Raw genomic sequence first — 27,185 nt, forward strand, 5'->3', positions numbered from 1 at the left:
TTTCGAAGCTTTAAGCCATTTTACCTTCTCGTATAGATGAGTGCAATTGAGTGCAGAGATAAAAGAAACTACGCAAAACTAAATGCAATTGCCAATAAGAATGCATAGTTAGACAAGCGAATCGATGGCCTCCATTTAGCCGCTTTTTATGGCTGAAATCCTCTAATCAGCCAACATATATATTGCCTGTCCATCGGAGGAGAACCCTATCGAATGTATAAACGTGTTCACGACTCCATTTTCGCCTGATTATTGTCGGCTTATCTGGATAGTTTTGTTGCTTTTTATGTTAATTCCATTCAATCGGCTATAAATAACGAAGCTTTATCGGCCATAGAGCTATGGCAACAGCGCCTACAATATAATCGCTTTGGACCCCTAATATAGAGCAATAATCAAACAGCCCCGATAGGACCCATCGGTCGATCGATAGCTCGAGCATGTCGCCGCCACACAGTCGAAAATCTATAAAAGGCCTCACTTCAGCCAGCTAAAACTTAGTTGCCTGAATTCATTTTTCTGGCTATTACGGAAATACGCGAGTGGTCGACCTGAAGTGGCCCTCAAAACGATCATGAAATCAACGGCTGCAGGAGTAGCCCTGCTACTTCTTGTGATAAATCAGTCAAGTGGTAGGTGTTTGTCTAAACCAAGGACGAAGGATAATCCAAAGTTAAAGTGATCGTGATAGTTCAAGTGCGAAAAATAAAAAAAAAAAATGAGTTAACCAACTGCAACAAAGTTACATAAACGAAACTATTTAAAGTCAATATCATATGAAGGAATCCGAATTCTAAGTTACTTAACTGAAAATTAACAAAAAAAGGATCACTGAATTTAATAAGATTTATATATAAACTATATATGAACAATCTAGAAATGAAAACGAAGTTGAAATGTACTTTGGAATATCCACTGAACAAAAAAGAAAAAAAAAGACGATTAACCTATCTAATCTATCGAAAGTATCTACTCGTGTTATTTCCCTTTTTACATTGAATAAAAGGAGTAAAAAAAGCCCGTCAATCGCGCCGACTTTTATGACTCATCTTTATGAGTTATATTAGACCTTTATCATATATCAATAAAAATTAACACTTCATGATGAGACATCAAGGCGGAACTTGTATTGATTATGAAAGGCTAGTCTTCTGTTTTTTTCAAAAGTCTATAGTTCATAATCATAGTGCTTTTCGTGTGTCCATCAGATTGCGAAACTCTTGCAAACTTAATCAGATTGTTCGACTTACTCGGAAATCCACATTTCTTGATTTATATGGATTAGGCCAACGAAGAGATTATAAGTTGAGTTTGGACTTTGAAAAATGGAAACTACACGTTATAAAAATCCATTAGAAAAATTAGAAAAGGTTTACTGAGTTATTAATGCTTATCAAGAATATAATATATTTTAAAGCGTCGGAGTACCTATTATTCACGACTTGAGTAAATTCAATTATTTTCGAATACATGGCATTTAAGAAATATTTAATTCTTGCCAGCCTTGACTATACCTTTACTTTGAGTTTTGGTTTTTTTCAAAGCTCACAAAATTTAATCAACCATTAGTTTCAAGCCTGTCAGTCTCAGATTAAAACCGAAAAAAGGTATGTTCAGTTTCTTTCTGAGAAAAACAGTTAAAAAAGAAGAATATTTAATTAAATGTTTTTATCGTTGTTTATATTAAGACAACAGAGCATTTATTTTTTTTTGAAATAGGGGAGGAGCGATTCTCGTTTAAGATATACCTTTCCACAGAAAATAGCCAACATCACCAATAGCTGACGACAGCATCGAAACTCCTCGATGATGAAGGATCGTCTTGAAGAGATATGTTATTTGCCCCAGTTATTAATGTCACATTAAACTTATTAAAAGTAGTGCATTTATTAATTACATAGTTGAGAAGGAGATTTTATAATAAGAAATTGACTAAACAATTGTAGACTCATTTGCGACGAAGGATATTTTTCTTTTTTTTTTGCCGAGTTAGTTTGAAAGCGCTTTCGATTTCATATTTCATCGTTACCCAAGGTAACTTTCCGTTTTGTAAAACCTCGTTAAATGGGATATTTGGTTTTTATAGCTTCGGAAAGAGCATCTGAAAAACATATGGTTACGAATTGTACTTAAGAACCATAACGTGCATAGAAAACCCGGAAATTGTAACTTTCCCTATTCTTTGTATTATAGCACGTTTCTTTATTGGCATTCGATTGGCCATTTTATGGCTCACCGGCACACCAAACCAATTATTAATTTACTAGCTGATTACGGGGAAAAAGATCGCGCGGTTGTGTTAACGGCAGCCATAGGACATCGGTGGTCATAAATAATGAGAAATTCGATTACCGGGTCATAAACACTTTCATACGTAACACGCCGCGTGCTGCCATTAATTACGAATTTATTAACGTATTTTTTTGGCGATTAGGTTGCCTTCTTCTGGAATTATGTCTTAATGCATAGGCATGCGATAAGTCTGAGGATTATTATGATATTCGATATTCGATTTAAAATCATTACCTGAATTCTTTGCAGATGCCTTTATCCACAACTGGCATTTGGGCCCCATCAATTGTTACGAGTGTTCCACCCTCGAAGAATGCTCTGCGGGATCCGGAGCCCTGAGAAAATGTCTAAGTAATGATGGCCAAAGTTGCGTTGCCATTTTCAACGCCAATGGAGCTGTGACTCAAAGAGGATGCAGCGATAGTTTGGCATCAGTTTGCAACGAAAACGGGGATAACTGCTACGAGTGCCGATCGCACGGATGTAATTCGTTGAAAACCAACGCGAACCTCATTCAGTGCGTTGTGTGCGATGCCCAAAGCGATGATAATTGTGTGTTCGACATCGAACTTGTGACCGAGAAGAGGAGATGCAACCAGCGCTGTCTCACAGCACTCTATCCCACCAATGACGAGGTTGGTGCTCCCTTGGAGTTGGTCCGTAGTTGCTTGGACGATCTGGATCTGGATGATCAGGAGGCTTGCGTCGAAGGATCGCTCGAAAATTGCGTAGCCTGCAATTCCGAGAATTGTAATACCGTGGACCTGGGTGTCCGCGGAAGCTGTAATTACTGCAAAGGAGACTGCTCTAGTCCGCAATCGAAAACCTGCCGGGCTGTTCCATCGGGAGACAACCAAGAGAGCTGCTTCATCGAGTTCGATGCCGCAGGAACCATCTACGAGATGGGCTGCCTGAGTCAATATAACGTCAGCGATGTCACCTTGATGGAAACCAACAAGCAATTGTGGTATTGCAGTGGCAACAATTGCAATGTGAAATCCGCTCTACCCAAACCTCAAAGTTGCACATTGTGCAGTTCTCGAACGGATGAAGATTGTGCAGTGGCTCCCGGGGATGTCATTACGAGCACACAGTGCGAAAGTCTAGTTAACACCGACTGCTATTCGAGGATCCTGGACAATGGACACACGGAGAGGGGTTGTCTGACTAGCTTGGAGGGCGAGGACTACCTGGAGTGTCTCAAGGATAGCAACAGCACCAAGTGCCTGAGGTGCACTGGGGCTAATTGCAACCAGCAGGTGGGCTTATGTTTTAGTTTTATATGAATTAATTTATATATAGTGGGAAGTTGAGGTAAATCTACATCGCGACTTTGTGCCAATTTATAAGAAGAGGAGCGAAGCATCAACGGACATGCTTGTTTACTAAATAACCAATCCGAATCTTCAACGTTGAACGGGTAACTACCAACAAGCAGCTAGAACCAGTTGGGAACTATTACTGCGTGTAACCATTAAACTTTGAAAAGCTGAGTAAGCTCTTTTATGGTTAGGAGATGGCGTTAGCCTGTTCTATACAAGGAGGTCAAGTATTTCACTTAATTGACCGAGGTTGAGTGTAACTTAATACTTAAGACACTATCCTATGCTTATTTAGATAAGGCAGTGGTGACGTAAAGAGAGTGCACGTCTTTAAATTCTAATGTTGGCCATGCAGTTCAACAGATGGCGCCACCCAGACATCGACTGTTTTGTAGGGAAATATTTATTTTGAAGTTTGTTGGCTGAGTTAAGGGAATTTAGTTGAGATTTCTGTTTCCTTCTACACGTATAAGTCCGATTTATGTCCAATCTAATTCAAGATCTTAATTTTAGCTCCAACCCAGCGAGCGCTTGAGCTGCCAAATCTGCGATTCCAGCGAGGATCCCACTTGCGAGGGAACGCCCACCGCCTCTGCTCTTTGCCTGCTGCACACCGCCAATCAGCAGTGTACGACAGCCATCGATATCTCGGGAAACACCCAACGTGGATGCAGTGCCTCCGTGGCGTGTGATCCCAGTAATCCCAGGAAGTGTCAGTTCTGTTCTGGAGCGGATTGTAACACCGCAAACCTGAAGAGAGTTGAGGATGGCCAGCCGGGTCTGTGGGGTCAACAGTTGCCCCTCAGCTGTCAGAGCTGCTCGGATGCCACCAGCTGTGCCGCATCCGACCTGTCGAATATCACCTGCTCCAGCGAATCGGAATACTGTGTGACAGTATTTAGTGCGGACGGATCGGTGACCGCCAAGGGTTGTAGCCAAGTGGTGGAGCAAACCTGGGCCACGTACTGCGATGCCAATGGCAAGAGCTGCCACAACTGCAACTCGAATGGTTGCAACAAGGCCAGGTCCCTGGATGCCTACAACGAATGCATCTACTGTGACCACGAAAACGAAGATTGTGCCAGTAATCCCGAAAAAGTTAAGTCCCGACGCCTTTGCAATGGCCAGTGCATGACTGCCTCTCGCAGGAGGTCCAGTGGGAGTATCGTCTACGACACCGTTCGAGGATGTTTGGATGATAAGGAGCCAGAGGATCAGGCGACCTGCGTTGCCGGAACCGACACAAATTGCATTGCCTGCTCTGGAGCCAATTGCAATGTAGATGATCTTGCGGAAACCCCTTTGTCCTGCTACAAGTGCTCTGGGGATGAGTGTGATGATCCTGTGGCCAGTCAATGCAGCCAGTACAGTCCCGAGGACCGTTGTTACATCCTCTTCAACTACGATGCGGATATCACGGGAATGGGTTGCAAGTCCGATCTGGATGATGAGTTTGTGGACGATAATTTCCACTCGCTTTTGTTCTGCAACTCCAGCAACTGCAATTTCTTCGACATCGTGCCGACACCAAAGCAGTGTATCGTTTGCGATTCGTCTGAAGATCCCAACTGTGCCACGGATCCCACGAAGATCACTCTGATAGGAAATTGTGGAGTCTTGCCCTATACAAGTTGTCAGACGCGTGTCAGAAGTAAGTGAACTTACCTTAAAACATTGCAAGCTAGCTCGAATTTCTTGTGATTTGAAACTAGATTGGTCTAGTCGTATTTTGAACTAATGATTGTACTATCTCCATTCTTTTTAGATGGCATCACCCAGCGCAGTTGTCTGAGCAGTTTGCCTCGTGAACAGTTAGAGGAATGCCTGGATGGTTTTGGAACCTGTGAGGTTTGTGATGGCGATCGGTGCAACGTTGAGATATACCCCGCGGATCGTCGTCGCTGTCAGCGCTGCAACTCCCTCACCGATCCCACCTGCGAGTCTGCCCCCGATGCGGCTGAGCCGTGTCCCTACTATCTGGAGAGCGAGGGATGCAGCGCCAAGCTGGTTGATGGCGTTACCTATCGTGGTTGCCAGCGCGAGTTCACCTGCGACGATTCGGACAAACAGCACTGCCGCCTGTGCTCCGGCAAGGACAACTGCAATGTGGCCGATCTGGCCAGCTCCTACATTGGATATCCGGGCAAGTGGTCCACTGGGCCGGTTAACTGCTACACCTGCGATGGCACTGAATGCCAGGGAACCAGTTTGGGCCCCTTGCGCAAGTGCACCGGAAATGATGCACAGAACTGTGCCACTGTGTTCGATGCCTCTGGTTCGGTCATCCACCGTGGTTGCTCAGACACGCTGTACGCCGACGAGGATCTCCTCCAATTCTGCGATGAAAACTCTGCCAACTGCAAGTTCTGTAAGTCGACGGGCTGCAACAACGCCAGGGAATTGAGTTCCTATGTGGACTGTCTGTTCTGCGATGGCAGCGACGAGGCCGAATGTGTCCGGAAAGTGGGTGACATCACTCGCACGTTGACCTGCCAGGGCAGTTGCTTCACTGGTCTGTATCCCCGCAATCGATCCGAGGTCAATCCCGTGTACGAACTGGCTCGTGGTTGCTTGGACGATCTCGAGTACGATGATCGGGAGGCGTGTGCGGCCGGCACCCTGGAAAACTGTGTCTCCTGCTCGGGTGCCACGTGCAACAAGGCTGATGTGCCGGAGAATCGGCTCAGCTGTAATGTCTGCCAGGACTCTGACTGCCAAACGATCGCCAGCGAGGTCTGTTTGGGCTATCGGTCCGACGAACAGTGCTACATCCATGTGGGCGACCTGAGCATCAAGGCCATGGGTTGTGCCACCGATCTAAAGGAAGACTTCCTGTCCACCAACCGCCGCGATCTGTATCTCTGCTCCGGCAACGATTGCAACACCAAGGATCAACTGATGAAAGGCGTTTCCTGTAAAGTCTGCGATTCCACTACCGATGATCGCTGTGTGAGCGGTGTTGGATTAACGGAAGTTGTCTGCCAGCACTACATCAATCCCGAATGCTACACCAATCTGGATGAGGGTAGGTCTTGATCATACTATTCGCATTACTTAAAATACTAATAATATGATCAATTGATCATTACCAGATGGTGTTTTGCACCGAGGTTGCCTAATGGATACGGATGACGATCTCTTCGATGAATGTACCGGTTCTGGCAGCTCCAACTGCACCATTTGCACCACGAACGCTTGCAACTCTGAGGTTTACCCCTCGGATTGGCTGACTTGTCTGCACTGTGATTCCGCCAGCGATGCGGACTGTGCCCTGAATCCCGCCAGCTATTCGAGCTATTGTCGCACCTATTCCAAGGACGATGTCTGCGCCACTTCCCTGACCAACGGACGCACTCGTCGTGGCTGCCAATCGGAGCTGAATTGCGATGTATCGCAGGCGGGCAGTTGCAGGACTTGCTCCGGGGCCGACTGCAACGATGTGGATCTGCAATCGGGCTATGTTGGCGAGCCAGGAAAGTGGACGGACCTCCCACTGAGCTGTCACGTTTGTGGGGATGCAGCCAGCTGTGCCTCCGTTGCCGGTGAAACCACCAAATGCGAGGGCAACAACAAGCAGACCTGCGCGACGGTATTCAATTCCGAGGGTCAGGCGGTGGCCAGGGGCTGCAGTGATGCGATCCAGGCCGCCCATGCGGACCACTGCGATGCGAACAAGGGCAACTGTGTGCAGTGCAAGTCGGATGGCTGCAATAACGCCCTGTCCCTAGACGCCTATGTGGATTGCTACTTCTGCGATGCCGAGGACGATGTGAACTGTGCATGGGTGAAGCCCGAGACGACCAGGAAGTGCCAGGGTCAGTGCATGACGGGATTGTATCCGCGCAGCTCCTCCTGGGACTCGGCTCTGCTGCCCACTCGCGGTTGCTTGGACGACCTGAACGAAGCGGAGCGAACTTCTTGCGCCGCGGGCACCCATGCCAATTGCACTGCCTGCACAGGATCCCTGTGCAACGGCGACGACGTCATCGCGAACCCCCTTGAGTGCTATACGTGCAAGGATCCCCTGTGCGAGGACCCGGCCATAGCAAAGTGTGTGGCCTACAGGGAGGAGGATCAGTGCTACTTGGCCTACGACAATGCCGACGTGGTGGCCATGGGTTGTGCCAGTGACTTTGAGACGCAGGTCATCAAGGAGCTGGTGGCCCAGCAGCGATTGCTCCTGTGTTCGGGGCAGAAGTGCAACGAATACACCCTCACTCCCGATCCCAACACCTGTCTGCACTGCTCCTCCGCGGAGGATCCGCGCTGTGCCACCAATCCCAACCAGCTGCTCACCACCGACATCTGCGCCAAGTTGCCCTACACGCAGTGTATGACCCAGATCGACAGCAGGGGCAACACCATTCGCGGCTGTCTGTCCAGTTTGGCTGGCGGAGATTTCTACGAGTGCCTGACCGGTGATGGCGAGCTCTGTGACACCTGCACCGGTGATCGTTGCAATGGCCTGTCCGTGTTCCCGGCAGATCGCCGGAAGTGCTACCAGTGTGACTCGTCCAGTGATCCCAATTGTGCCACATCCCCAGCAAGTCTCACCAGCACAGTGTGCCCCGTTTACACGCAGGACGAGTCCTGTGTGACCACCTTGTCCGATGGCATCACGCACAGGGGTTGCAGTTCGTCGCTGACCTGCGCGGATCCCACGGATGCCAACACCTGCCGCGTTTGCAGTAACGCAGATGGCTGCAACACCGTGAACCTGGAGAGGATTGGCGAGGACGGCATGCCAGGCACATGGCAAGACGTGCCCGTCAAGTGTCTTACGTGCTCTGGAGCAGGATGTGCCTCTGGCGGAGGCACCCTAACCGAATGCTCGGGCTATGACAATTGCGTGACCGTGTTCGACGCAACCGGAGCAGTTAGCCAAAGGGGCTGCTCGGAGCCGGTATTCGAGAGCTCCAATTACTGCGACGAGAATCCCGGATCCTGTCCACGCTGCAACTCGAATGGCTGCAACACTGCCGACTCGTCGGCATCCTATGTGGAGTGCATCGTTTGCGATTCCAGCAAGGACTCGAAGTGTGTCAGTAATCCCACGCAGATCACAAAAACGCGACAGTGCCATGAGCGATGTGTCTCCGCTTTCCTGCCCCTCTTCGGAGAGACTGAGGATCCCAGCTATGCGCTGATCCGCAACTGTTACGATGATCTGGAGAAGGAGGATCGTGATGCGTGCACAGCGGGCAGCAAGCGGTTCTGTGCCACTTGCGAGGGTGCCAAATGCAACTCCGAGGACTTGCTGGCCAGTCGGCAGAGCTGTTTCGTCTGCCAGGGCGACGAGTGCCAGAAGCCGGTGGCCAGCAGTTGCGCCAACTACAGGGAGAACGACGAGTGTTACATTCAGTTCGATGAGGAGCGATCGGTGTCTTCGCTGGGCTGCCTGAGCGAACTGAGCCACGAGGACATCTACCTGCTGAGGCGCTCCAAGCGACTGTTGACCTGCAGCGATAGCAACTGCAATACCATCGAGTCCGTGCCGGATACCCAGAGTTGCACCTTGTGCAGTTCACGTACGGAGGCCAATTGCGCCATCAGTCCATCGAGTGTGACCAGCTCCACCAACTGCGGACTGGGCGGCTTCCCCGAGTGCTACTCCCGTGTCCTTGACGACGGCAGCACCGAGAGGGGTTGCACCTCCAGCCTGGAGGACGATGAGTTCCTCTCGTGCTACAACGGCACCTCCGCCACGTGCAGCTCCTGCCAGGGAAGTGGCTGCAACCAGCAGGTGTACCCCAGCAACCGTCGCACCTGCCACGTGTGCAACTCCGAGACGGATGCCAACTGTGCCGCCAATCCCAGCAGCCTCAGTGTGTGCTATCTGTACGATGAAGAGGACCAATGTGTGACCAACCTGCGCAATGGAGTGACCTACAGGAACTGCGCCTCCTCGCTGAGCTGCGAGGCGGACGCCAAGACCTGTGTCTACTGCGAGGGTGATGGCTGCAATCAAGTCGACCTGGCCGCCAAGGCGGACAACAACTTTGGCAAGTGGCAGGACCTGCCACTGGAGTGTCTCACCTGCGAGGGTGCCGGCTGCCAGGAGAAGGAGATTCCCGCGCTCAAGTGCCAGAGCAACAACGAACAGGATTGTCTGACTGTGTTCGGATCGGATGGCGTGGTCACCAGACGTGGCTGCCAGGATGACATCGAGGCGGACACCGCCATCGCCACGTACTGCGGCTCCAATGCGGCCAGCTGCCCCAGTTGCAAGTCCAACGGCTGCAACAATGCCACGGCTCTGAGCCAGTACAACACTTGCATCTACTGCGACTCCTACAAGGATGCCGCCTGCCTGTGGGATCCCACGAGCACCAGCCACAGGACTCGCCAGTGCCAAGGTCAGTGCATGACTGCCCTGTACGGCAGCTCTGAGTCGGGACTTGATCTCATACGCACCTGCCTGGACGACAAGGAGCCGTCCGATCAACTGGCCTGCGCCAGTGGCAGCGACGCCAGTTGCACCGCCTGCAGCGGCAACTCCTGCAACGTGCAGAGTGTGCCCGAGGATCGCCTGAGCTGCTACACCTGCGAGGGCGACGAATGCGAGGATCCGCAGCCCCGGACCTGTGCCATCTACAAGCCCGAGGACAGCTGCTTCCTGTGGGTGGACGAGGACAACGACCTGAAGCAGCTCGGCTGCCTCAGCTCGTTCCGCAACCAGGACCTGGAGGCCATCATCAAGACGAAGCGCATTGCCGTCTGCAATGGCACCAACTGCAACGTCCCCCAGCTGCAGTCGCCGGTTCGCTGTGCCGTCTGCGACTCCCGCGAGGATCCCTCCTGCGCCACCGATGCCCAATCCGTGGGCAACATCACCACCTGCAGCCAGTTGCCACACACCGGATGTTACACTAAACTGGATAATGGTGAGTAAGGGATTTTAAATCGAAAGACAAGACAAAGAGTGTTCAATCTACTGAGTGAAGAAGATTATGTATCGGTATTACGTAAAATGGTCTCCTATGAGAGTAAGGACATTAATAAGTTGTTTTTACTAACGGTAAAGGTACACTAACAAAAAATATATAGTCAATACAAATATATCATACTTAATTTAAATGTTTCACTTTGATATTCATCAACACATTAAGTTCAATGCATATTAAATGTCATGATAAAATACTAAAATATTTGAATTAATGTAGAAAATATTGGTTTGCTTTATATGCATTGCGTTTAAGTTACTTAACTTGAAAAGGTTTAGATATTTAAATATATTTCGACGAAAACCAAATTAAATATTAAAAAACATTCAATATTTTCATGTTCCAATTTAATATCTTAAAATCTTTAAGATATTTAAATATATTTCAAAAATAATCAAATTTAATATTGAAACAAATTAAAAATTTTCTTGTTTCAAATAATTAAAAGCATGGACTCATTGCAAGTCTAATATTTTCCAAATTCAAATAATTAAATATAGAAATCATTGAATTTAATGTTTGTTGATTTTATATTTAATTTAAATATGAATTGTGTTGTTTTGTATTCAAAATCCAAATGGTTATTAGTACTATTATTCAAATATTTTTATATTACCTTATTAAAGACTTTTTAATTTTTTTTTTAGTTCTGCCATCGATTTAGTTTCTTGAATATAAAAAACTGCGCTCCTTGATTGTATAAGTGCTTTTTGGGGGTACCTTAGTGTCTTTTTTGATTTTAATATATTTTTTCCACAACTAAACTCTATAATATCTTTGCCTTTAGATGGTTCCACCAACCGTGGTTGCCTGTACGACCTGGGCCAGTCTGAATTTGCCGCCTGTTTGCTAGGAAACGATGCCAACTGCTCGGTTTGTTCCGTCGATGGCTGTAATCGTGAGGTAATTAGACAAAATATATTATATTATAATTTATTAATATGCAAAATTTGTCACCTCCACTAGATCTTCCCTGCTGATCGTCAACAGTGCTACACGTGCACCTCCGCTGATGATGCCAGCTGTGAGTCGGATCCCTCGTACAAGTTGGCCTGTCCGTGGGTCAGCGAAACTGAGACCTGCAAGACCATGCTCTCCGGAAACGTGACCACCCGTGGGTGCAGCAGCAGCAGCAGCGTGGAGTGCGATTTGAGTGATTTCCGCAACTGCCGCAGTTGCTCCGGCAGCGAGTGCAACGCCATCGATCTGGCCAACCGGATGGACGATGGTCAGCACGGTTTGTACCAGGATCTGCCGCTGAAGTGTCACTCCTGTGTGGGCGAACACTGCCTGAGTTCGCTGGGACCTGCGGTCACATGTTCTCTGAACAAGGAGCAGGACTGTAAGACTGTCTTCGAGGCGGACGGTGTGACTGTGCGGAGGAGAGGTTGCTCGGACGATGTGGATGACTACGAGGATCGCTATTGCCGACAGAATCCCGCCTTGTGCTACACCTGCAAGTCGAATGAGTGCAATGATGCTTGGTCCACGGCGGAGTATGTGAGCTGTACCTTCTGCAACTCGGCCAACAAGGAGGCCTGCATCACAGATCTCACGCAGTCCGACTTGGCCAAGCGCAGCTGCAAGGGCCAGTGTATGGTGGCTCTGAGTGGAGAGGACCTGGTGCGATCCTGCCTGGACGACAAGGAGCTGTACGATCGCTCCGATTGCAGCAGCGACGAGAGCGGCACGAACTGTGCCACCTGCTCCGGAGCGAACTGCAACACCTTCTTCTACCCGGCGGATCGACTCAGTTGCCACAGCTGCGCGGATGCCACTTGTTCGAGCAGCAAGTCGCAGGTCTGTTTGGCCTACAGATCGGACGACTACTGTTTTGCAAAGTACGCGGCCGACGGCAGAGTGGAGCTGATGGGCTGTGCCAGTGGTCAGAACGGCTCCAGCCTGGATGAATGGCAGGACGCCAATCAACTGTACGCCTGCCAGGGCAGCGAGTGTAACGAGCTCAGCCGACTGCCCAGCGAGGGCGTGTGCCTGTCCTGTGATTCCAGCAAGTCGCTGGAGTGCGCCCAGGATCCCGAGAGTGTGATTGCCAGCATCACCTGCCACGCCCCAAATTCCGATTGCATCACCCGACTGGAGGATGGCCACACCATCCGCGGATGCAAGAGCTCGCTTAGCGTCTCCGACAGTGGCAGCTGTGTGGCCAACGGCACCTGCGCCGTGTGCTCCGGTGCCAAGTGCAACGCCGAGATCTTCCCCAATAACCGACGACGCTGCCACATCTGCAACTCCACGGCGGACTCCAACTGTGCCAAGCAGCCGAACAGCCTGGCCGTGTGTCCCATTTACGCGGCGAACGACGGCTGTGTGACCGCCTACAACAATGGACTCCTGCGACGCGGATGCAGCAGTGAGCTGGAGTGTGAGATCGACAACGAGGACCACTGCCAGAAGTGCTCCACGGATGGCTGCAACACGGTCGAACTCACCGGCTCGGCGGGCGGACTTTCGGGAATCGGCCTCGGACTCACCATCCTACTCGCCTGGCTGATCAGCTCCACGCAGCGCCTGTAGGCCATGTGCAACCGTCTTCCAGTTCCACATCCCCCATCTATTTAAGTAGATTTATATAGACTACGCTTATGTAATTAGATTGTTTTCGTTTCGACCAATCGCACGATCTACCAACGATTTGTAAATAAACCAAACGACAATTTCAAACGAATTTTGGGGTTTATACCTTGGGACTTTCACCAGTTTTCTTATTTCGATACAGACATCAGTTTTATTATGTGCAAAAGACACAAACTTGAGTTCTCTGAAAAAAAAAGTTTTTATCTTTGCTGCGATCTCTAAATAAATTAAAAACAACATTCAAGCATAATTATCAAGATATCCAAAAAGTCATTAATTGATTAAGAACATAAGATTTTTTTTATTACATTATTATTATTCTTATGATTATTTTTTTTTCAGTGCCAGGTTGAAAATTTCATAAAAAATGGCATACAAAAATAAATAAAAAATGTCTTAATTCAAATTATAATAATACAAAATATATTTCCTTTGCTGGTATTGCATCACTAGATTTTTGTGCAAAAATGTCATTTAATTTATTTAAACGAGTCTTAAGCTATGATTTTTTTAATAAGAGGTAAGAAGCCTTAAGCTTTAAACCGCTGACGGAAGATGGAAGTTGTGTTTGGCTCCCCTACCAAAATGTATTTGTCTTTTTCATTTTTAAAACATGGGTGGCACGTTTGACATGGAATGACCCATTGTATTATTCTTATTAAAACTGGTTTTTTTTCACTCACATTTAATGGATGTGCTTTTATTCATAAAATACTTAAAAATGGACTTAAGTATTCTAATAACGATCCTTAATATTTCAAAAATTCCACATGCTGTCTTATTTAAATAAAAAAAGCGTACTGTTCAAGAATTTGGGTGTATCACAATTTTAAGCTTTAAGCAATTCTACTAATTGAAAAACTGTTTAAAAAATGATTTCTAAATTATAAAATCTATACAGTGATAAAGGTTCAAATAAAACTAAAGTTCAGGAAATAAAAAAAACATATTTCAGTATATATTATTTTAAAATTCACATACTTTCTTGTCAGCTTCCCTGTCCACACTTGTTTGGTATGGTTTGAAAGCCTTAACGCCTGTCTAGCTTCGAACTCCTTCGGTTTCTACACCTTTTCTTCGCTGAGAAATGCCAGACATCTTTTTCCCCGTTTCCGCCTCACACTTTCCACGTCAATTTTTCGCTCGAATAAAGTTGAAAAGTGAAATTGCCTCTCCCCCCGAAAAACCAAAAAACAATGGAAGGGAAAAGTTGCCAAGAAATTGCAAAGCGCAGCCATTGGAAATAAAATGCAAATGCAGAAGGCAATGCGTTGTGTGTTGCTTTGGTGGAGTTTAAAGCAAATTGAAATTTGCTCGGCATAACAAAGAAACGCAGAACTTAATCCAGACTCGTGCTGCGAAATTGAGTTTAGTCGCCCAAAAACTGCCATCAAGATTAGGATCCAATGAAAAAAGTGGCCGCAAGTCCATTTGATTTGCTTTTAATTGCCGGCGCTTTGGTCGGGCCAGCGATAAGCAACTGCATTTAAGATTTATAGCGAGCAATTAAATGGTTGACAACGATTTAATGGCAAATTACACAATAACCGCAAGACATGTAGGCGGGCTCTGAAAAGATTCGAATAGAGAGCGGAAAACGGAGGGAGACATGAGTAATGTGAAATAAATGAACTTATTGATGGCTCAGTTTTTCATCGAACGATGTTGCTATTTTTTCTATTATTGTTTAAGACACCTAAAAACTCTTCAATTGCAGTCTTGCCATTTATACAATGCTTGAACCATATTTTTAGACTTTTAGCTTGGTATAAATTAAAGATTTTTCATAATTCTATTTCCTTGTAAGTTTTACTAAAATGTCTGTGGTTTTTGTATATTTTTTAATTATGGAAATGAAACGTTAATAGAAGGATAAAGTTTTACAACGAATTACATATAGGGATTAGCTTGTAACCAGGGCTTGAAATCTCTTTTAAAAGTCTTAAGGTAAACAAGTAAAAATAAGCTACGTCGTATTTAGAAATTTCTCCATCGGACTTCGGGACAAATAATATATAATATTGGACATTTCAAAACATATATATACATTTATTTCTATATGTAAAGTTTTTCCAAGTTACAAAGAAAGGACTCTTTCGGAGTTTATTGTTTTACAAGTCTCCAAAAACCTAAAAAATCAGTTTTTTTTTTACCAAAACGCTGAGAAGTAATACTCCAATGATGAAATGTCAAACATCGCTAAATTCGTCATTAAATTGCCTATCAAATGGCATTCGCAGTAAAAATTTTTTAAGATTTTCAAATTTCTGAAAAAAATGAAGACCCTTGCCAAAAATGCAAAAATTGGTCGTAAAATTAATTGTTGTTTCTGCACCATAACAAAATTTATTTTTCTAAACCGATTGTGGATGGGTAGTGTAGGTCGCCAACTACAAAAAACAGTCACTCTTATGACTATACGTCTAATTTTGGCCAAGTTACAAAAAAATGACTCCTTCGGATTTTATTTTTTTACAAGTCTTTTTTTTTTGTAAGCTGTAAAGCACGTTAAGTATTTGGTTACTCATATATTATAGTCGTCTAGATTAATTTTATTATTTCGGCTTTTACCTTTTTATGTTCATAAGAACTAGTAGACTTCCGTTTTTTTAACTTTTATGAATTACAGCTTCCAGGGCCAAATGTCGGTGGTGAATTTATTGATTACACGTATTCATCGATCAATTTGTAAAGGCAACCTGTTGTTGTTGGTGCTATCGCCTTGCAGCTGTCACAACAAACTGCCCGTTAACCCAAACTGCAAGTTGACCAATTTATTTCGCCGCGTTTATCACGTCGCCTAACTCGCTTTTCCCCTTTACCAACAATTTGGGTTTGCTGACAGCGACAGCCGCTTTTAAAATCTATTAGTTTGCCAACTGCCGGACAACAAGAAAATTAACAACAACCACGGCACGAAGCCTGTTTTCCGCTGAAAGAGCAAACAAAATTTAATAAACCGCTTGCCGACTTCCAGGGCTCTGTGAGTTATGTGCCACGAAATAAATTATTTTCGGTTTTGTCATTTGATTAAAATGTTTGAGCGCCCGGCCAACGGAAAATTAATTGCAGCCCTGTTTCTTCGTGGGTGGAAAGTGTCAATATTGGTCTATTTATAATTTTCAACTTAAATCTAACATGAAGTTAAAAGTTGGTTCAAATCAAAAGTTACATTTTTTTTTAATTAGATCCTGTCTTTCAGCCATTACAATGCGTTAGTACAGCTGTTCATTAAAAGTTGAACAGAACATTGAACATGGAAAAACAACACTACCAAAATATTTTGAGTCCGAAATATAATAAAAGCGAAACAAATTCAAGGCACACTTTGTAATTGTTTTCAATTAGCTGGCTTCTAATATAATAGTGTTACTGTATTTTAAATATGGAAACTAAAATTTGTTTGTTGAATTTAATTATTACAAAGAAAACAAACGGTCGACTTTAAGTATTATCTCCCCCTTTTATTTTCAAGGGAGTTCATTTAATTTCCGCAGCACCTCGTTTCTGCCCCAACTGTCGCTTCAATTTACTCGAGGAGATTGCAACATATGTGACAGAAACAGAGGAGCAGACACATACATGGAAAAAGACAGTGCAACATTCGGGAATCCCACTCGTCATCTTCAGCGTTTCTGGATGTCTGAGGTGCGTACGTGTCTCTGGCGTTTTATTAGGTTTCGCTGGACTCGCTTCGTGTCCGAAGGAAATTAAAATATTTCAAGCGGCAAATTCAATTTAATTTTAGCAGCAAGTAAGGAAAATATTTATGGAAGAGGAATTAATATAGCCGCAACTTTAAAAAGAGATAATACCTTGGTGATTTTTGGGATAAATACTGGAGAGGAAAAGGATAAATAAAAAAAAATTATTTACTAAACTTAATAAAGAAAACTTATTTCACTTTAACAAAGTATTCATTTGTATTTAAATTACTACTTTTAGACTATAGTTAATCAAAGCAACAATACTTTAAATGGAGTAAAAACGAATGTCATTTAAGACAAATCCAGACAATTGAATTCGATTTGCCGCAAAAACATATAGATATTTGCATGCGAGATTATTTTTTTTCATGGAGCCGCGGCATTATTTAAATTGAATTTTTACAAAATTAAGTTGATTGTGTAGCAAAGAGAGAGAGAAACACTCTGGAAATTTATATTCTATGTTGGCCTCTGGGCTTATGCGATATTTATTTATGGCCGCCAACTTGTTTGTTGTCCCTACGCCCTGTTTCCTTCCCCTAGCCCCGCCTTCCCCTTTTTTCCCGGAATCCCTAACAGCATCGGGCTTATATTTTATTTATTTTTCTACGGAAACAATTGAACAATTGATTCGCGTGCATTCGAATTTGTTACAGGGATTTAAGCTGAATGATTTATGGTTACGTGGATTCGTTACAGTTTTTGCATCGGTTTTTTCTCAGGGAGTACAATTAAATTATTTGGTAAAGGTTTGTTTAAATCGTACAAAATACAACTTTATTACATTTTTAATGATATGATTACCATTAGCACCAACTTCCATTTGTTTCGGTCTATTAACATCTTTAACTTAAACAAATCACGCATACGCAATGCTCTCCAAAAAATGTACATTGCGCTTGGCAAACGTTTAACATTTTTTGGCTCATGGCGTCTAGTTGGCACCATTTGGTCAGTGCCGAAAAGGAGCAAAGCTGAATAAAAACGAAAAGGACAGGCCACAATTTATTAAACGTTACCTTAAATACCCTTGAATGCTTGTAAAACAAAAACAAATAAAAATGCTTAATATACTGAATTACATTATAATAATTACAAAGATTTTTTTGTTATTCCTTTATAAAAAAGTTTTCGACATATGTCTTCACTGTTAAAAGGCTGTAAATTGAGTTTATACTTACATATATATATGTTTAGCTTATAAGTTATTCTAGTTATTAAATCAAAACTAAGAAGGTCCAAGGTACCTTCTGCTACTCTGTAAAAATATATAGAAAAATGCTTAAAATATATACAAATAAATTAAGCAATCACATGCAATAAAAACGGACTGAACGCAATGCGGAGTGGAATTTTGTGTGGCGCCGACCAGGGTTGCCAGGCGCCACAGCGACGGGGCCAACAACCCTGTCGCATCATCGTTTTCCATTAAATCCGTTTCTTTTGCCCCTTTTTTTTTGGCGAGAGTTAGATAAATGTAAATAGGAAATGGAATGCATGACTTGCGCTTAAGAAAATGTCTACATTTTTTGTGACTATATTTTTTTTCTTTTCTGATGGTGACCCGGTCAGTGGTTCAGAACTATAAATTATTTTACAAATCGAGGTTTTGGGAAGAGGTGTGAAAAATTGTGTTAGTTGGACAGGCGACCCCTGGGATTTCATTTTTTTTTGTTTTTTTTTTAACGGCTTTAAGAGTAACGCAGTCCTTTTGTCACGTAAACGGTTCCAGCTTGAGTGAGCAATATTCTCTAGACTTTCTTCCTGCAATAAATGCTGTTGCACCTGAGCCTTAGGACATGTAATGCATTTGCATTACCGCTTAATTAACCATCACGTACTTCCTGACCCCCAACTGGTGTCACCTGCTGCAAATATTTGGCATGTGGCGCCAAGTCTGCATTCCACTTAATTAGCATTTCCTGCATAAATATCAATTTATGCACACAGTCAAAAAATGAACGTGTTTATTTGTCTTGCATTAGATTTTCTTACATTGAAAATTATTCATGTTTTCTCTTTATTACGGATTTATTTTTAGAAATATTTATTGAAATTTGAGTTTATACAATTTTTTAAAATTTAACTATTTTATTATTATTTGACTGTTAGCTTTAGTTTTGCGACCTTTACACTTAGAAGTTTAGTCAAGTTTATCAACATTATTATATTGACTTTTATATTTTGCTAAGCGTTCTTACAATTTAATAAAATCCATAGGACGCGCCACTCTTAGTTTAGCTCATGCGTTTAGTTCCTAATTTATGTTGGCAAATGATAAAGAAAATGGCAAACGATTACATGGGGTCGCATTTTTAGATTTCATCGGCACGATAATGGCCAAGTGGGGACTCCAAGTGACTGCAACTATCCGCTAACTATGTATGTATTTTCGGTTAGGGCGACGATTTATTGAACCTGCCGACTTATCAACGACAGCAGAACAGAGCCAAATCGAGCAACCCTCGCACTAAGTCAGTTGGTCAAGGCATCCACCCCCAAAAAAGATCCTGGGGGAAGTTAAGCGTAAACGATGCTGACACTGACACAGATACATATACAGAACAGAGAGCACAACTAAAACTAAGGGGGCGGAAGGATAAATTCTGGGAGGGGATACGTTGACTGGTGCCAATTTTCTGTTGATTACAACACTCGACTGTCTTTGACCCCGCACCTTGGGCCAACCCAAACCCCCCTTTGGAATCGCTTGACAAGGGTCAAGTGAAAGTTTTTTGGGCAACTAAAGCTAAACTGTTTGGTCTCCTCGGCTCATCCTCTGTCCACTGCTCTACTTTGTTTATTTTTCAGTTGAATTTGTTAAGCTGTCGCCAAAGGGAAACGAAGGTGTAAAATACAGCAGCAAGGAAATTGTTTTAACCTGATTTATTTACAGCAAGACCGGATGGAAATGTCTGAATTACAAACCTAAGGAAATCGAACTACCTGTCAGTGACATTTCTGATATTACACGGGGAAATCCAGAAACCTGATTTTAAGCAAGGGTAGGTATTGAAAACAAAAAAACAATGTAATTGGTGTTGTATAGACTAATCATTTTCAGACATAAAATAGTTTAAATTATAGCTTACTCGTTGCTTACTCGTTGTGATTGCATTGAATTTGTAGTCCATGTGCATATCTACGAGCAACTTTAATTCGTGCAACTACCATAAACTGAGCTCTACGAGCCCATTCAACTTTAGTGAGAGATATATCATATCTTGCCAAAAATGGTCCACAAAACCCAAAGCTCTGCACTAAATCTTCCACACACAGCGGTCTGAACGAGAGGGGGCCTCCGGAAATGGAGACAGACTACTGCCCCCATCAGGTTTTTGGCATCGCTGCCAAAATCATACATCAATTTGGGGACATTCGTCAGTGCCAGGCCACAAATGTGACATCGACCAGGGGCAGAGGTTTGAGTTTGCCACGCGGAATACTTCACCACATCCACATCCACATCCAAAGCCAGACGAGAAAGGGGAGTGGGGCAGATAGAGGTACATAGCTGCAACATTGTCAAAACAATTAATCATTGATGAAGAAAATGCGCATGGAACCAGCAAATGGCCGCTTGACTGCCTTATTTGTACCGAAATGTCAGGGCCCAGACACCGGAGTACAGAATTTCATGGCCTGCATCGTGAATTATGTAGGGGACAAGACCACAAATTAGACAAATTTTCGCATGATTATTTCAATTAGTTGTTGGACAACTAAATGAATTTCAATAGGGCCAACGCCTCGGGACTCTTGTAAACTGAATAATCAAAATAGCTGCTTAGAGAGAAATTCAATTAAATTCAAACAATTCAAGCAATGAAGCCTTCAATATAATTAATATTTGACCAGGATGGGAATGTACGCCATCATTTAAATTAAAGGACTTTTACCAATTAATTCGGATGAAAAGGGCATTGCTAAACTGTATAGTTTAACTTAGTTTGTATAGTACGCCTTGCCAACAATATCATTGTCAAATTACACAACGACAAATCTGAAAATAGAAACCGTTCTAAGCAATTTGGCCAGAGCTACCAAGCAATGTATATTTACTTCAATTTCCTTAGCCTTCACATAATTTTTTTTATATTTTTGATCAACAAATTTATACATTTTCTTTTAAATGTTGATGAAGTTTTTTAATTTTGCAAGAGCATCGGATATATTAATTTTATGTTGGCTATGAATTGCTCGTTATATTGGATAATGAATTACTTCAGTTACCATGTGGTCAGGCCGCAATTATTTAAAACCCGCTTGTTAAGATATATGCATAACTATCTTGGACATAATTTATAATCACAACTTTGGCTTTTCCCAGTTGCTATTAATTTTTTAAAGCTTTGAAAATGGATCATTGCTTTCACTGTCGGTGCTGGTAGGTACAGAACTCAGAAAATAAAAAAATACTTTAATTTTTTTATTGCTTTATATGGCTTAGTGGTCTTATTAAATTTCTTTAACATGTATTATTTTTTCTTTTTTTTAGACTTTGACTTGTTTCAATTTCGATCTCTTTGTCCTCCGACTTCTACGGCGGCATTAAAATTTACTGAAGATTTTTTTAATTGGGGTGTACACTGGTTTAATTATATTTGTACCCCTTATTAAAATATGAATGCAAATATACAGCATAAACCCTTTAACTACACTAGTTATTTGTTTAAAAAGTTATATTTAAAAGTATTAAAGATACAATATTTTTGACTGCCAATCTCATTAATCTTCTGAGCTAATTAGAACACATATACACATATTTATAAAAAAATGTTAACCGGTTGGAGTTTCCATTGATGACCCGCTTTTATGGGTTATTGCTCATTTCGGGTCATTTTATTATTCAATTTATACGTCATTTAAATATGTCAACAAACAAGATTTTATGGTACCGATTTATTTATTTTCTTTTTTCCCCCGTTTCGTGTAATAACGGGTCAGTTTTGTTGCCTTGTTTACGACTCCATTCCAATAGAATTAATGAGTCGTTATGGGAGCATAAAATATGCAATCGATTGGAACGAGGGCAAGTTCCCGATCTAGAGCCAAATATCTGAATCACCTGTCGCCGGCATACAAATTGAATTTTTTATATTATGTTTTTTCTCAAGTTTGGGAATGGGAACGGTCGATGTCTGAGGGTTACAAGAGCATTTAAAAATTCCATTTAATGTTCCCATACCTATTCCGATTCTCAAGTGCTTGGACCTCCTCGGGTTTTTATGTTTGCTGTTCATGATGGTCAAACAAGCTCTTAAAGTGCCTAAGCGTGTAACTCCTTTGATGCCCATCTCTGGTCAAATGGAAGTCACCAAATGGGCATTGCTAATTGGATTTGCTGTGTGCAGGTGGACAGACTTTAAAGGTCGATAATTAGTCTTGAACAAAAATTACAACATATACAAAAAAAATTATACGTTTTAGTTCTAGGGCTTCTTACTCTTTAAAAGTTTTTAAAGATATTATTTACTAAAATATCGGTCAAACCAAATAACAGATTTATTTTTCAAAGATATTTGAGAACACTGTTCTTAACTATAAGTTTTTAGTATACTAAAAACGTTGTTTTTTTTTCTTAATACAAGTAACTTGTGCCCTGTCGGGATCGTATTACCCTGTAATTAATCCATTATGGGGCCTTGCGTGAGAAGTGTTCATTGCATGCCGCTCGAGAGTCGCATGCAAATTATTGCAACTATGTTAAGCATGCCCAAAAAATCATTACACATTTTTATGTTGTTTTTTTTCCCTTTCGGTTTTTGTATAGCTTTTTCAACAAGTACAAGTTATAATCGGCATTTGAGCAAAAAATTGAATCGCGTGCTAGAGTTGCAACGTGGAACTTGAGACCCTGGCTGTTGCATGCCGTTAAAAGTTTTTCTTTGCGTGAGTCTTGATGCGATTCTGGTGATTTCCCTGCCAAGGTGTGGAAACTCTTGATCAGATATTCGTGTCTACTTCTGCGGCCTTCCCTTGGCCACTTGGCCCCTTCACCCATTCACAGACCACTGGACAGACGAAAAAACTCAGCTCGGTTTCGTTTTCCATTCGCGAATCCTTTGGGTTAACCGGAAAATGAGAGGTAGCAGTCTGAATGGCCGCAATGAAAAGCGAGTGTGGCGCGCAAATGGAATAACTAATTAAATTTTCAACTGCAAGTGAACAGGATTGCCGTATTCCAGGATAGTTGAGTTCCAGCTTCCCAGCCGGCTAACTGCTGGCTTAATTAACTTGGCAGATAAAATTTTATGGCAACAGAGCAACGTGCATAGCAAAACATAATCTATTCGCTGTAATAGCCATTCATGGCCGGATTGGTTGAGTGGCCGAATGGTCGTCGTTGCCCTAATGGTTGTCTATGCAAATATGTTGCAATATCAACTTCTATATCCACCCGCACCTCCCACCAATTTTATTATTGCGGTAGCTGTTTCAGGTTCTCAAAATTTTTCATTTCTTGTTTTTTTTTTTTTAGCAGCACCTTTCCCAGCCGCCCGCATAAATCAAAAGTGAAATTTTTTACACGCACCCAACTGTCTGTGAAAAATTTTCCATTTACATGTGTGCGCGATGTTCGGACGGAAAGCTGGGGTCAAGTCATGTCAGCCAGCCAACGACTGCCCAACAATTTTTTAATTGTTTTTTGTGGTTGGCTGCGGGGAGCTGTAGATCCTTAAAGCTACAAAAAATTAAGAAATACAGTATGTTTAATAGAAAATTCGTTGATTTATACGTACCATGAAACCGCTTGGATAGTGAATGCGACTTGAATCCAAATACACTAAATTGTTTATTTACGCTAATGACGTTATCTTATTTAGTTTGATTTTTTTTTTGTGCAACTTGAATAACAAAATTAAAATCGCTAACCATTCTCTTTTGAATTTGCTTTTGTTTTTCTTTGTGTTATTGGTTTTAAAAAAATAAGATATAAAATGTAACCGCAAATGCCATAGTTTTGCGAAGTAAATTTAAATATTGATAAATGGTTGATTTCGAAAAATAATATTTATACTTTTTTATTTTTTGATAGTCATATTTTTTCTTCCATTATTTTCAGCACTTGCTTCTTGGTTTTTACACGATTCATACATTAAAATCGGTATTCAGAAAACGACCTTGTGTTAATGCAATCAACAAATGCCTAATAGAATAAACAGCTACTAAATGTATAGCATTTTTTTCAATTAATAAGACAATAGCAATTTTAAGTAATATTTTTTTGGGTGTCAATTCCATATTTTTATTGAAGTTTAATGTAAGCATGTAATGTCACAAAAATATATGAACCTTAGTATGTTGTTGTAATTGAGTATTTGGGAATTCGTGCATTTGGGAATTCGTGTATCTAAGAATCTGAGCATTTTGGAATCCGAGTATTTGGAAATCCGAGTATCCGTGTGATTGGGAATCCGTGTATTTGGGGAATCCGTGTATTTGGGAATCGGTGTATTTGGGAATTCGTGTATTTGAGTACCTAATCATTTGGGAATCTGGAAATCCGGGTATTTGGGAATCCGTGTATTTGGGAATCCGTGTATTTGGGAATCCGTGTATTTGGGAATCCGTGTATTTGGGAATCCGTGTATTTGGGATTCCGTGTATCTCGGATTTCGTGTACTTGAGAATCTAAGCATTTGGGAATCCGAGTAAATAAAATCCAAAATTTGCGATGGTCAGGACTTCTTTGACGCGCTCAAGGAACCATGGCGATGGAAATCCACGAATTGCACGTCCCGGAAGGATTCCTTGAGGACGTTTTCTTTCGCGACCATCTTTTAAATAGGAATTTATACATGGACAGTTTTATGCGTTCCTCTTAATTTGCTGACGGTTTTTCTGGCAGTATTTTCGACTGTTTCCGTTGGGGCAGACGCAGGCGTAAAAATTTCCGCAGCTCTGTCTTCAGAGGACATTGGCAAAAGAGTACTGCAATCCAGATTTCATTACCGAGTCCTTACTCTTATATTATTACTCACCTGTCCGATCAGACCAAAACACGACCAACAATTTGGAATTTTACCTACACCAAGATACGAAACCGGAGACAAAAAATATACAACTATCCCATTTCGATCTGGTGTTCTGGAAGGTTGAAGGCTAACTGAGGATTTTGGGGTTCAGTAGGTACAACAAGGTATTTGACAGATGTTGAGCACTAGTACAAAGCCTGCTTAAGGAAAGAAAATTCTAATTCAATGGCACTTCATCGATGTAATAATCAGGGACCGCAATAACAAAAAGCTTTGTTCGAAAAATTACAACATAATGATTATTTTTAAGTTTTATTTTCTTTGTTCAGAAATAATGATAATTAATGAAAAAAAAAATTAAAAATCAAATAAATCATTATTTTTTATAAAAAAAATAAAAAAATCGTTTAATATGATTTTATATAACGCTAAGGGTGTAATTTATTATTTTTTTTATTTTTGCTAAGTTGGTATTTCTAGAGTTGTTTTACATGTTTATGAAAAAATATCGGTAAAACTCTGCAAACAGAAGAAGTAGTTTCATTATTTTGATAAAAATAAAAATCATATGTACTGTTTATTATTTATTTTAGTTTTTGATTATTTTTATTTTTTTATTATTTTTTTGATAATCACTAAAGTTTATTTGTTACATTTTCTATGCAGTTTTTTAACGTTTTTTTTTTAACTCAACATCTCTTTCTGATTAATTGGCTCATCATAATCACTTTTTATACAGCAAACATGGGGCCGGCCATCTGGTTTCATAATCGATTCATATTCCCTCAATTTATCACTTGTCGCCCCTTCTTGCCAACTTTTCGCCATGTAAAGGCCGGCAGTAATTGCCCAAGCATGAGCTTGGGCTTGTTTAATGAGCGCTTAGTAGTTGGCAACATCTAATGTGCATATTACAATGCCAATTAACATATTTTGCCATCGTGTTGAACAGAGCCAATCTGCCAGAGCCAGGTCTTCAGGATGGGGACAGGTGGGTCCCGACAATCAGTCGCAGAGTCACTCTGTTGGTGGTCACGTTTTCCGGAGTGGGCCTTGCATAATTGCGTCGCCAAGTGCAGGTCCCTTCCTCAGGCTCGTAAATAACCCCACTCCCATTTAACATAGATGTGCTCACACATGCAACTTGTTCGGGCTTTTTTCCGTATTTTTCATTCGGTTTTGTCTAGCCGGGCATTATGCAAATGGCACTTTGTTTTAACTGCGTGCACTGCGGTTGGGCAATGGATCTGACTCTGCCTTTGATGGCTGCCCACCAGTGATGCTAACGATCTATTAAAATAAAAGCGAAAAATCAACATACAAAACACGCAGAGGAATTCAATTAAAAGTCTGTGGAAAGTAGGAATATTTTCAACTTATTTTTGTTTCCATGGATGAGTTTAAATTAATTCAGTATTCCATTACGTATTATCTAAAGGTTCTTCAATTAACAGGTAAATGGAAAGTAACATCAAATGTTTAATTTTTGTATGTCTTTATAACTATGTATTATATTGTTCTCTTCATATTTAAATTATGTTTTTACTTTCAACATATTTTTTTTGTCCATCATTAAAAAAAAGTTATTTTTTTTAAATGTTACTAAAAAAAAGCAAATATAAGCCTCTAGACAATTTAATTGTTTTAGAAATTTATTTAAATTTGATAAAATGAAATGTTCGAAAATTGTAGGAGGGTTTTCCATCTAGGTAAAAAACTAAATGGAGACGACAAAAACAATTCGACATTTATTTTTAAAAGTCTACTATGGTTTTGACAACCAAAAGTTTGTATTTGTACAAAAAGTGTCTAGCAATTTGCCAAATTGGTAAACAAATAAAACTCTATATTTACGCTGGCCCTCCTAGTGTAAATAAGATAATTTATAAACAAAGTTCATAAACAAGTTGGATGCTTAAAAAATTAAATTCTCAAAAAACAATAATTTTGGACCCTGTTCAATTATAACCTAAGGCAAAAGTACATAAAATTGTGAAGAATTGTATATGTTTAAAAAAGACCTTTGCATCTCTAGTGCCCAGAGTCCGACGAGCTGACATTAGTTCGTCATCATCATCATCATCTGCAAGCCCACATCCAAACTCAACTGCAACTCGATGTAACCCCACTCGAGCTGCATCTGCCTCCAACGTTACGCGGACAATTAATATGCCAAGTGTTATGTGTGCGCATACTAATGACTCTTCCAACTCCTGACTCCCCCATGCCCTCCACCGTGTTTCCCTTATTCAGGGCAGGCCCTCGACCATCCATCAATTGCCGGCCAGCCGAATGGCGCAGGCGCAACGGCGCCGCCTCTTCAACCTTACAAGTTGTTTTTAATGA

General features: G+C 42.0%; 1 protein-coding gene and 1 long non-coding RNA gene across 2 annotated transcripts; one reads left to right on the top strand and one right to left on the bottom strand.

The window, feature by feature from the left end:
- Nucleotides 1-504: 504 nt before the first annotated feature.
- LOC108143680 lies at nt 505-13,244 on the top strand. Its single transcript, XM_017268190.2, has 7 exons — nt 505-632; nt 2,542-3,551; nt 4,128-5,265; nt 5,380-6,639; nt 6,707-10,498; nt 11,346-11,461; nt 11,525-13,244. The coding sequence occupies exons 1-7, from the start codon at nt 575-577 to the stop codon at nt 13,091-13,093; spliced, it is 8,943 nt and encodes a 2,980-aa protein (XP_017123679.1). The 5' UTR covers nt 505-574; the 3' UTR covers nt 13,094-13,244.
- Nucleotides 13,245-24,071: 10,827 nt separating this feature from the next.
- On the bottom strand, nt 24,072-24,976 carry LOC108143664. The gene is made up of 2 exons (XR_001774340.2): nt 24,846-24,976; nt 24,072-24,795 (listed from the first exon to the last, which is right to left on the bottom strand). It is a non-coding gene; the product is annotated as an uncharacterized LOC108143664 (long non-coding RNA).
- Nucleotides 24,977-27,185: the final 2,209 nt, after the last annotated feature.

Source organism: Drosophila elegans, unplaced genomic scaffold (genome assembly GCF_018152505.1).
Source record: "Drosophila elegans isolate 14027-0461.03 unplaced genomic scaffold, ASM1815250v1 contig_520, whole genome shotgun sequence".
In the NCBI taxonomy this organism is placed as follows: domain Eukaryota; kingdom Metazoa; phylum Arthropoda; class Insecta; order Diptera; family Drosophilidae; genus Drosophila; species Drosophila elegans.

Bases quoted from the DNA above. Each gene is read 5' to 3' on its own strand.
- LOC108143680 (XM_017268190.2), top strand. From the start codon at position 575: ATGAAATCAACGGCTGCAGGAGTAGCCCTGCTACTTCTTGTGATAAAT. The intron at 633-2,541 runs GTAGGTGTTTGT...AATTCTTTGCAG, and splicing joins TGTGATAAATCAGTCAAGTG to ATGCCTTTATCCACAACTGG. The intron at 11,462-11,524 runs GTAATTAGACAA...CACCTCCACTAG, and splicing joins TCGATGGCTGTAATCGTGAG to ATCTTCCCTGCTGATCGTCA.